The sequence below is a fragment of the Panicum hallii genome, chromosome 5, assembly GCF_002211085.1.
Source record: "Panicum hallii strain FIL2 chromosome 5, PHallii_v3.1, whole genome shotgun sequence".
Lineage (NCBI taxonomy): Eukaryota > Viridiplantae > Streptophyta > Magnoliopsida > Poales > Poaceae > Panicum > Panicum hallii.
This window is the reverse complement of record NC_038046.1, coordinates 45,101,629-45,114,215: the sequence shown is the minus strand read 5'-3', so window position 1 is coordinate 45,114,215 and position 12,587 is coordinate 45,101,629. Positions and strand designations below refer to the sequence as shown.

General features: G+C 43.9%; 1 protein-coding gene across 1 annotated transcript; it reads left to right on the top strand.

Moving 5' to 3' along the window:
- Positions 1–11,732: 11,732 nt before the first annotated feature.
- LOC112895148 lies at positions 11,733–12,587 on the top strand. Its single transcript, XM_025963026.1, has one exon. It carries the CDS (start codon positions 11,828–11,830, stop codon positions 12,215–12,217), a length of 390 nt encoding a protein of 129 aa, XP_025818811.1. The 5' UTR covers positions 11,733–11,827; the 3' UTR covers positions 12,218–12,587.

Genomic DNA, 12,587 nt, shown 5'->3' with positions numbered 1-12,587 from the left:
CAGCCCGGGAGATCGCCAGCGAGGGGCAACAGACGGCGCAGCAGAGCAACAGAGAGAGAGGGGGGAGAGAGGAAGATGACGGGGACTTGTTCGAAATTTTTCAAAAGTTCAGGGGTTCACTATAAAGTAAGATTTTCTTTCAAACCATATCCCAAATGAAAATATGCCCAAAAGAAAAAGTGTAGAGTTTAAAAAGAACTACAACTTTGCTTTAAGGTTTAGCTTCAAAAGAGTTAGGGTTTTGAAACTATCTCAAAATCCGACAAACTATCCAATTTCAAATAAAACCTATTTAAAATTCACATTCCAATTGAAACCTTAGAGTAAATCTACTTCTTACAGTGGTTTAAAAGTAAATAGTTTCTTTTTCAAAACTAACCTTCATACAATTTGAAATTACCTTTCATTCAAACACATTTAGCAAAAGAACCCTAATTTTTCCATAATTACAAAAACACCCTTTAACTTGCATTTAGGTTTTAAACACATTCACAAAAACAAACACGACTTTACACTAAACCTAGTGTGTCTTGCTCCCAAATACCTAAAATGTCACAGAGGGCGACTACAGATGCTGCTTGAGATCTGTCAATGCTTGGTCTGCCTCATCGGTCCACTTGAACTTGTCTTGCCACTTCAGGAGCTTGAAGAAGGGTAGTTCCCATTCCCCAAGCTTTGAGATGATCCTGTTCAGGGCCTCCATACACCCCTGTGAGCTTTTGAACATCCTTGATGGTCATTGGTGCCTCCATGGTGGTGATGGCGGTGATCTTCTCTGGGTTAGCTTCAATTCCTTAGTGGCTGATGATCAACCTGAGTAGTTTCCCTGATGGTATGCCGAAGAAACCCAACAGGATGCCAAGGGACGAGTCAAGGAACGTTCAAGGAGCATTTGCGTGAAGACTGGGACGCGGTGGCGCTCAGACTGGTTCAAACCCTTCTGGGCTCCGCTGGTCCTTCCGTTGCTCGAGTGTGTGCGTGGAGTAGAGTGGAAAGCATAGAGAGTGGACCCAACCACTATATCTGCCGAGACATAGCAAAAGCTAGGATGGATCTAGGGTCAATTACATTGACCTTTGCTTAATTTCACTTTTCTCTAAGGCGACGTATATTTCTATAAAGATCATGGTGGTGGGCTTACCTTACAACATACTTTAGCCATCATGGGGTAAGATCACCCCTTGATCATGTGTGATGATGTTCTATGTGCCTGTGGTGGTGATGTCTTCATCTCGATGTACTTCCTCCCTTACTACTCCTTAGTTTTGATATAGCCTCTCATAACTGTCACACTCTAAAATATTCAATCTTAGGATGTGAATGTATTTTACAATGTATTTATTTATCTTTAGGGTTTTTTGAGAATTTTCCAGATTTTTCTAGCAAATATTTTCTTTTTTCCATAGAGTTAAATCCATTTATTGGAAAGTTCTAAAATCTTTTTCTCAAATTCCAAGTATTTTATTTCGATTTCTCATGTCCCAAATTACCTCCCGAGTTTCCTCGAAATTTTTGGGATTCTTCTGGATATATTTTTCGTGGTTTAAAAGATTTATCTAGACTTTTCTAGATTGATTTTAAGCTTGAAATTATGTTCTAGAAAATGAATTCATTTTCTTTTTATCTTGAGTTGGATTCAACTCATTTTGGGTCTATTCCACCTTAAACCCTACAAATGTGTCGCGTGCGAGCTTCAGCTCGGTCACCACTATTTTCTCGTCGTATGTCGCGTTTCATCGAGAAAATAGACCAGAAGCTTCTCTTTGAGGAACCCTAGGCGAACCCCCTCACTTCCCTTTCTCTTTCTATCCCGGAGTTTGATTGCTCGTTGAAGCTAGCGAACTGCCAGTTCCGATAACCAAAATCGCCGCTGTAAGGTCCTGAACTGATCCGCCAATGACCCAGCCTGATCTCTCTCCCTCTTTTCTATGTCCCATTCTCGAATGGCCTGTTCGTGTTCAACCAGCACTGTCAGCATGTTTTCATGTTCAGCCTCCACCCGAACCTGTTTCGGCCCATAACCGAACTCGCTCGCCACTCAAGTCTCGACGCGAGGTCGTTTCCTCCTTCCTTTACCTCTTCTTTCCTCTCTTTGCTCGCTAACTTGTGGGGCCCGCTGGTCAGCCCAATCTCGTTTCTCCCGTGGGCAATCTTGACTCAAGGACGAGTCCCAGCCAGATGCGCCGCCTCGTCCCTGCTCGCTAAACCCTCAGCCCTCTGCGACCTCCCTTGCATCGCTGGCCCTAGCCCCTACATCATGCCCTCCCCACGCAGCAGAGCACCGCCATCGCTGTGCCCCTTGCGACCTCCCCCTGCACCGCGCGACCCTCCTGCTCGCAAGGCCGAGCGCCTGAGCCCTCGCACCCCTGCTGCTGCACCCAGCACCGCAGCCTTCCCCTTGGCCTCCTGCGCGCCTTGGTCTCCTAAGCCCATGCGCCGCCACCACGAGCGCCGCCGCGCCCTTCCCCTGGCCCCTACGCGCCTTGGCCCTACCCTGCCCCTGCAGTTGTGCCTCCCCCCTACAGCGGCACCCTCCCCCTGCAGCCGTGGCCTCCCCCCCTGCTGGCCACCTCTACCCAGCGCCGCCGCCCAGGAACAAAGGCCGGGCAAAACCGCCGCCGCAACTTCTCCGGCGAAATCCGGCCACCAAGATGCACCCCCGCGGTAAGTAAGGTATGGAATCGAATCCCCTCATCGTCCTCTTTCTTTTGCCCCGCTCCTCGCAATCTCCCGTGCCCTAGAACGCTGGGAATTCGGCCAACAGTGGGCACCGGCCACCATGGGAGCTGTTTCCAAGCTTTTTGCATCTAAGCCCCCGAGAAACTGTGTAATAAATCTGTTTTTCTTTGTGTATTGTGAAATCTGCAGAAAACCTCCTAGATCTATTGCATCTTTTCAATCCAGCCCCACCCGTGGTCTTTTTCAGATCTAACCCTAAACTTTTCCTAATTTGCGAGCATCGTTTCTGTGTCTTGCAAATCTTCCTTGCTAGCCCCTGAAAACTATAGTTAATCACGTATAGGTCCTTGCAACCTTGTTTCATACGTAGTTTCCGCGTTTTAGATCCGTTTTGATCCGTTCTTTTTGCGTTAGTCTTCTAAAACCCTAAGCTATCATTTTGTAGTTTTTAAAATTAAATATAGATTTAATTTGATAATATCCTCTCATCTAGTTTTTCCAATTTAAATCCAATTAGATCTGTACTCTGGTTTTCATAATTAATGTTAATTTGGTTAATATCAACTTAAATGTGTTTTAGTTATAATTTGTTTAGTTCAACACGAACTATAAAGTTCAATGTTTAGATGCTCTCACCAGTTTATTTTCTAATTTATTGTTTAATTCGGATAATTTGTACATAGACAATTATATATAAAATTTGACTAAGTTGTACCTCGTCTTTATAAATGCAAATATAATATAAGTTAATTATAATCAGGGATATTCTCTTTTGAATATCTTTTACATTAGTTTTCTAAATTAAAAAAATGAAAGCCTATAGTTCTTTTATTTCTTTTATAACACAAATCTTTTGATAGTTGTTTCTTTTCAACCCTAGCTCTGTTTTCCGTGTTTCTTGCACCCTCGTGACCGTAGCAACGAGTTCTATCCTTTTGTATGCTCTTTTAAAGCTTTCCTTTTGTTTGCTGTATCTGTTCTTAGTTGTTCTTGTTTGTTTGCTTACTTGTATGCTTGAGCCCGATGCTTTTATGATGTTAGAAGGAGCGCGATCCAAGAGCTTTGAAGATTTAGAGTTTCAAGAACAAGAGTTGAAGACTCTGAGCAGCTATTCTTTAAAAGAAAGGCAAGTGTTTCCTTGATCATTCTTTTGTCCTAATAATCATAATAAATACAACTTTCTTTATGCATGCATGTGTCTTAACCTGATGGATCCTAATTAAGAATATGCCTAGTCTTTATGATCATTCCTTGCTAACCTGGGTTTTACCTTTATGTTGGGTAGTTTGTGCTTAGTAGCTATAACTGGTTCTGGTTTGGGAATAATTTATAACTATGATGACAACAATGATGATACTACACCTGTTCTATCCATGTTCTTGCGCTATGCATTGTTAATACAAGATCATATGTTTAATCAAAACATGGAGAACCACCCAGAAAAATAGTGCAACTACAATACTATATGGCTCTGGTCTTAGCTAATTAATTAGAAACTCTAGCTTATGATGATCTTACCAAAAGGGCAAGAGGGGAGTGCGTTGATGGGGTATAGCCCGGTCCTCTTGAGGATTAGATATGATCCTGGTTAAGACATCTTCCTCATTAGGGAGGGTTATGACCACTCTGGCCTGAAACCTTAGCGGATTGTCATAAGTTAGGGAATCTTTATAAAGGTTTCGTAGTGAATCCCTTGCCACTCACCTCGGAAGTGTTTAAGAGGCTAGCTACCTCGGGCAAATTGAGAGACACGAATTGTGGGTAACGTGTACAATCTCTGCAGAGTGAAAACTAATATACCAGCCGTGCTCACGATTAAGAGTGGCTTGGACTCTCACATGATAATTGAACATGAATATGAACTAAATCGTGGACCATGTTTATGGTTATGGTTATGTTTCTGTTATACGTGTTTTGTTTCTTTTAATGTGGGTTTTGGTATGAACTTATACCTTAGTAATCAGGTGCTAATAAAACTTGACCAACTAAAATTGCTTATCACAGTAAACCAGTCAGTCTTTCCTTACTTTTGGCCTTCATGTCAAATAATTCCCAACACTTGCTGAGTACCAACTATAAGTGTACTCACACTTGTTATAATTGTTGCTTAGAGGAGAAAGTGATGTGAAGTTTTTTGAAGATGATGCTGAGTTCTAGGCCTACACAGCCCCTGGTCGATTGCTTGTGAAGTTTGGAGTCTTCGTTTCCAGGATAAGCTGTATAACTTTGATAATATTTATAGTCTTTAGTTTCTCTTTTCATGATACTGTTGCTGATTATACACTGATGAAGTCACTATATGCATGTAACTTGATCCTGGCATACATATAGTTATGCATTCGGTTTTGTCCTTAAAACCGGGTGTGACAATAACCTGTAAGGTTAGTGCCCCATGAATACTCGAAGGATAAACTTTCCTTTTATAAAGTTAGGTCATTTAAATCAAGGAAGCTTATGTTCTTGGGTATCTCATAATAATCCGTTGCCCAACCACGTGTACGTCCACATTGATCAGCAATTACGAATGGATCAGTAAAGTCTTGGCTGCAAGGTTAGTGCACAATTACAACTACGAGCCCTGCATAGATATTGTGATACAGCAGAACTGAACTACAACCATCTAAAGGGCATCGAAAGAAGGGAAACCCTAAGATGATCGTACGACTCGCAGTGCCTTGGCACAACAGACGATAGATCTCGGAGATATCTAGGATGAGCATGACCCTTGTGATGAATCGGGATAAATCTTCATGCTCATGGATTGAATGGCTTGATCTCCGGATACAACAACTCAAGAACGTTCATGGCCCCATAGTGAAAGAGGATATGTAACTCTATGGGGCATAGGAATGATTTTGAGTTCAGGTCACAAAGGAAATGAGTTTCTTTCAACTCATCCCCTCCTTAGCTAGAAGAGCTTCGCATTTCAAAGGTGATTATGGTGGCAAGGCAATCCATCCTAAGCTTCCAATAGAAGTTTATTTGATAGGAAGGGTGAACATAACTTCTATTGGGCATCAATCAAAATCAAGGAATGAGGTATGAGTTTTGAATCACTTGATTTGACTGGCATCGATCAATGATGAGGATATGAGTTTGGTTCACTCAATTCGATCGGTATGGCCCTTATGATCCCTTGACCAAAAAGTTGAGTCCTATGGACTATGATATGGTGGTCAATGTCAGAGCATATTCCTTGGTGTATACGAAACACCTTGGATGTTACCATCACATGGGAACACGACGGCTTCCTACGGTACCTCTTCCAGGAAGTTGTGGTTGAAACAGACAAATCCTTAAGAATGATCCTCTTCTTCCAACCATTCCTTCCTTAACCTCCCTCGAGACATGGTCTCGAGGAAAATTCAGAAGAAAGCACCATAAGAGAATCTGGGGATATGATTCGCACAAAGTGCTCTTTCCCCAAGATTCCTATTGTTCAAGAGAGATACCTTCAGCAAAATTTTAGATATAATTGAGATGAAAGCACAAATTTTACTAACGATAGTCCTCGGTAGCTCAATGCACTCTCCTCCTAAAGGGGCATCATTAGGTATATCGATCCGGAGAGTAGTTTCTAGGATATGATCCAAAATTTCCTTCCCTTCAGTCGGATCCTTAAGATAAAATGAGCCTTCAGAGAGGGCGTCAAGCTGTAGGCCAGCATCCTTGGAAAGTCTGAATCAAAAGTGTTGAAGCAACACATAATCGGGTATGGACAGGACTGGGCAAATCTGCGTAAGAGCAGATAAAAGAGCCCATAATGTACCTAGCGATTACTTCTCTTGTAGGTGAAGGTAGGGGTTCTTATAGTTTAACCTTGAGAAGGAATTTTTATGAACTAGCTCTATAAGTGAGGGATGAATCTCGTAGCCGGATGAGAAATTGGATTCTAGAAAGGATGGCTCTAAAGACTCACCCGAAAGGGTCGAAAGGTGCGTACGAGAGTAACCTTTGTCAGACCCAGGGCCACGGGACTGTGTACATAACGTAGTTTAAACAGGCATAAGAGATAAAGCCCGTCTTATCTTTTATTTATCGCATTTATCTCTTATTTATTCCGTATGAATAGGAGATAGAGCTATTCGGTACAGAAGGAATCTACTCAAGTTGTATTCGGTTACTATTCCTTATCTAGTATCGGACTAAGATTCTTGTAACCCTGACCTCCCGGATATATAAGGGGTGGCAGGGACCCATTCAAAACACAACATCAACACCCAAGGGAATACAATCCACCATACAGGACGTAGGGTATTACGCGCCTCGCGGCCCAAACCTGTCTAAATCTTGTGTTCCTTGCACCTTCGAGTTCCTGATCTTGGCGTCTTCTCACCTAAACTTACCACCTTGGGTATACCCTTCGGTGGGCAGCCGGTAAAACACCGACAGCTGGCGCGCCAGGTAGGGGAGCGCATCGAAGATCCACCGGCGAACTCGATGGCATCTTTCCAGTTCAACAGAGGGCCGTGCTAGCACCCACCATGGGGCACCTCGACTTCGCGAGGACGATCGGCGGCCCACCAACGACTACTTTGACTAATCACCTCGACTTGAAAACTAGTCGGAATGGACTCCGACTAGTCGAGCTTCATCAACAAATCATCACAGCTCCATCAACGAGCTCCACGGCTTCATCGACATTCGTCCACGAATCAAGCTAAGTGACTTATACCTTTTCCGACTTGTTCTTCATAGGATCAGCTACCTTTTTGGGTATGCCATGAAACCCTCAGGGGCTACACCATGATCGACTACTTATCTGTGTACGTCTCTCGACGGGCATGAATCCCTCCAGAGCTAAACTTCACCGACTACCTATCTGTGTACGTCTCTCGACGGGCATTGAAACCCTCCAGAGCTACACTTCGTCGACTACTTTTGCGCACTGCGCATCCTCTTTGTCGCATGACGACTACTTTCTACTCGTTGTCTCCTCTTAACGGTCACTAATCTACTTGAGTAGCACATACCTTAATCCGTGAAACCTCGGCTCTTTTGTCACACCTAACGCCTCTACGCGTACACGAGACAAAGATCTCATACACGCTATGAGCATCGGCTAAAACAGGACCAGGTGCTTAAACGTAACAGGTGGACTGCTCGGAAGATTTAAATGGCCTCAAAAAGAGCTCAACACAGCAATTTTTACACCGAATAAATTTTGGTGTCTTCATATTATTACTGAGTACTATTCGATATCTTCGCATTATGCTACATAATGTATGCATTATCTTTTTTCAGATCAAGCTTCGGCAACAACCCTCCAGGCAGCACAGCGTGCCATCACAGTTCCGCTAGTTCCCAGGCTCGGGGGCTGGGCGATGCACACTACTCGACATGGCTTCTTCGGCTCTCCTGGCTCGTAAGCTCGGGGGCTGGACGCCGCAAAACTACTCGAAGATGACTCATATGAAGACTGAAAGTGCAGAAGAAACCCTAAGTCACCGCGTGGTTAAATAAACCAGCGGGAGGTTTAATTTCACTATGCAGAAGGCGAAGAGTTTTTCTCGGAATTTCAGAGTAACACCAATGCCACAATTCTTGGATCTTTTTTCCCAAACCTGGGAGATTTGGGTTCAAGGCTTGGGGGCTGCGGGATACGTGGCATCGACTACTTATTTTTTTAAATTTATTTGAAAAAGTAAGTAAGGAAGATTTAAGACTAATGCGACCCTCAGTCTGATTCTCCAATTCAACCTAAGGGTCGGGGCTACTCCATATGAAGTACGATTTTTCAATCGCACACCATACCAAAGAAATAGTTCGGGGCATGAGCACCTCATAGCTTCGATGCAACCAAGTAAGTACTCGAAGAAGAACTTCAAGACGGAGCTTCAAAAGAAGCCGAAGACTACTTCAAAAGTACTCGAGAAGCCTGCAGTACTCAGCTACGAAAAGCTCGGGGCTTGTCAGACCCGGGGCCACAGGACTGTGTACATAACGTAGTTTAAACAGGCTTAAGAGATAAAGCCCGTCTTATCTCTTATTTATCTCATTTATCTCGTATGAATAGGAGATAGAGCTAGTCGGTACAGAAGGAATCTACTCGAGTTGTATTCGGTTACGATTCCTTATCTAGTATCGGACTAGGATTCTTGTAACCCTGACCTCCCGGATATATAAGGGGGGCAGGGACCCATTCAAAACACAACATCAACATCCAAGGGAATACAAACCACCATACAGGACGTAGGGTATTACGCGCCTCGCGGCCCGAACCTGTCTAAATCTTGTGTTCCTTGCACCTTCGAGTTCCTGATCTCGGCGTCTCCTCACCTAAACTTACCACCTTGGGTATACCCTTCGGTAGGCAGCCGGTAAAACACCGACAACCTTCCTTGGATAGCGGGGGTAAATGTAGAGATAAAGAAAATAAAAAGATACAAGGACCACTAGGTTCGTAGTTAAACAACAACTGTTCTCGGCAACGGCGCCAGAAAGCTTGTTGGGTATTTTAACGACTGCGAATAAATCCGTAACCGCACGAATACCGTTGTACCTTTCACCTCAGAGTATTCCAAGGGTTATCGAATCCAAGAGAATGTGTGTGTATACCTACGACTCTAGTATCCAAGTACAACCAACCAGATAAGATAGGTGAAGAATAGAGAGGATTCCTAGGGACAGTACTTAGATAAGTTAAAGGTCGATCTTTCGGGTAAAACTCGCTTCGGGTACCTGCTTACCTTTGAAATGGTCAGGCAACTCCGGCTGTATGCTGTATCCGAACGTGGAGAATTAAAAAGAAAAACATGCTTGTCACCACCTGCGGCATACATGACGAATGTGAGTTTGATTAATTGTAACAGAGGCTTCTGTGTAAACATATTACAAGTATCTACAAGATGCTCCAAAGGTGATTAGGGGAGATCCCATGTTGTTAGCATGACAAATAGCGTCCAAAGCACGTCGTCTGTCAGTCTCCACCCGCAGCACATGCCTGTCCTCCCCTTAGCTGCAGCCTTTGTTCGTATCACATGTGTTTTCACCTTGTGACACAAAATTAATACTGTACTCCGTATGACCCATCCCTGAAAGCTTCTAGAAGATGGACATCGATCTGTGCTTGTTCCTGTCATCTTGCCTCCGTAGATGATCTTCAGCCGAGCTGGACTGGCGACAAAGCCGTCTGAGTCATGCCCATATTTCCTAAAGCAAAAAGGAAAGGAAACCCAGAAGGGCGACAGTTTCTCTCCCTCCACAAGGGTAATAAACAAAACAAAAAGGTAGACTTGGCAATGATTCCCGCTGATTAACTTGAGTCAAAAGCAATTAACAGATTGCAATCCTGTGCGTAACATGACCCCGTGTCATTCCTGGTACTATGTGTTGATCGGTTGATCTAGACTAAGTACTTCTAAATTATTAGTTTTTTTAATTTTTTTAAATTTATAGATTTTATTATACACCAAGACATGATATATTTGTAGATTTATACTAAAAATTATAAATCTAGAAAAATCAAAACGACGCAGTCGTTCACGTGCACATGTGCGCAGTCGTTCACGTGCACATGTGCGCAGTCACTCTATCTCGGAACGTTACCTTGAAACAAAAGTCAAGCTACTGGATCAATCAACGAGTGCAATTCAGGCCATGTTTGGATGAATGGGAAAGAGAAAGAGAAAGTGCGAAACTTTTGCTCTTTTGCACTTTTTTTGCACTTTTGGATCCAAACACCCCAAAGTGCAAAAGGGCAAATGCTACCGTAATTTTGCTAATTATCGATTAATTAGGCTTAATAAATTCGTCTTGTCATTTAGTCCTCATCTATGTAATTAGTTTTTTAATTAAACTATATTTAATACTTCTAATTAGCGTCCAAACATCTGATGTGACGGGAGCAAAAATTTTACCATTTGCCTTTTTGCAATTTGGGGTGGATCCAAACGTAGCCTCAGCTGTTTGGTCGAAATCGTTGTACGTCCGCCTTCCCTACGTTCTATATAAATATATGATGAAACCCCTGTCTTCGTATGACTGACTGATAGACTAGAGAACCGAAGAAGTGAAGAAATAACAAATGAAGAGATGCTACACGAGTACTAGTACGACGGGCTAGTCAGTTTCGTTGCTTCTAGAAGGTTGGTAGGCGGAATAGAAAACGTGCGGCAGGTCAAAATCGTATGCCCGCGTCTTGGACCTCGCTATCGATGCGCTGGCCCTTCTCCTATTCTACTCCCGGATCTTTAACGGCCAAAATCCCGTGGACCAACCAACCACTTAATCAATTAACCGGTTCTTGATTCATCAATACTCCCTCCCGTAAAAACCAGTAGTACTATTTACGATTTGATGTTCACAAAATCCAATAAATGTACGGCGATATAAAAAAGATATTTTCAACTCAACTTTATCTCATGTCGTAATAGTTTCCATTCGGGTGTGTTTGTTTTCTAGGGTCTAAAGTTTAGAGGTGTCACATCAAAGAGAATTTTGTCATTTAGAAGTATTAAATAAAGTCTAATTATAAAACTAATTGCAGAATCTTAGGGTTAATTCGCGAGACGAATCTAATGAGGTATATTAGTCCATGATTAGCGGATGATTACTGTAGCATCAATGTGGCAAATTATGGATTAATTAGGCTCATTAAATTTGTCTCGCAAATTAGCACCCATCTGTGCAAAAAGTTTTATAAACAGATTTTATTTAATACTTCTAAATAGCAAAATTTTCTTTGATGTAACGGGTTTAAACTTTAAAGGGGAGGAAACGAACACACCCGTAGTCCAACCTAAGAAGGAACTCTGTGATTGTTAATTCACCCATCTCCGTCCAGATCAATTAATTATTAATCCTACTAGTATATGGTCATGTTTCACATTGATCACGGGTACGTGTATCTTCTTCTGGACCGGCCGGGAGTCGGCGACGCATCTGAACGGGACGCCAGACTTTAGGCGCGTACATGCGCGCGCGGCCTCGGAAATAATCTTTTGACCCGTCACCCTCACCACCACTCCGGCAGCAACCGCGCCTGCCTCAAATTTCTTTCTCACCTTCGAAAAAAAAATCTTTCTTGAGCATAGCTGCCCGGCTACCCCGCCCACACTGCCTGGCCGGCTGGCCCTTCAAGTTCCCCCGGCCCTCCCGGCCTCACCGGTCACCACCCCTCCCTCTCCCACTGTCCCTCGGTTCGCCCATGGACTGCGCAGTAAGCCAGCTGCGCAGCTCGGAGCCCTCCTGCGGCGGCGGGTCGTCACCCTCGCCGGCAGCGGCAGCGTGGGCTTTCGTACCGCAGGAGGCCACCGGCGACTCGGAGTGCGACGACGACCTGGCAGCAGCGGCTACCGCCCTCGATGCTGACGACGGCGACGACGCCGAGTCGTGCAGCGGCGGCGAGGACTACTCCGTCGAGCTCGATGACAGGAGGCTCGTGTCCTGGGAGTGCTGGATTGTGGAGAGCGCCAGCGTGGTGGTGGTGGGCGGCGAAGCCGCGTGCCCGGCGCCGACGGAGGATGTTGCTGCCGCCACCGGCGACGCCGACAGCGACAGGCTCTTCTGGGAGGCTTGCATTGCTCATGGCTACTAGCTGGCGAGCCCAACGACCGATTAATGCAACGGAAGGCTCAGTTTAATCGCCCTTCTGTTCTTAACTCTTGCTTGATTTCGGCAGCACTGAGCAGCATGTACGCCTCTGCTTTCTGCTTATTTTTCTTTGTTTCTTGCGGGAACCTGGATTTCTGAAATTATACAATCGATCGATCTGATATTCTGTTAGAAGAGTTATATCTCGATCTTTTTGCTTAGTTTTTATTTATTTTATCTATTTTGATGTACAAAAGATGTGCTGTTGATCCCTCCACTTTCCTCAACTTCACTTCAGCTGACATGGAGTAGGTAAACTGTACAACTAAGATAGATTGAGCAATACTACTTCTGTGAACAAATTTGATGTAACA

Coding starts and splice junctions, on each gene's coding strand:
- LOC112895148 (XM_025963026.1), top strand. CDS start 11,828: ATGGACTGCGCAGTAAGCCAGCTGCGCAGCTCGGAGCCCTCCTGCGGC.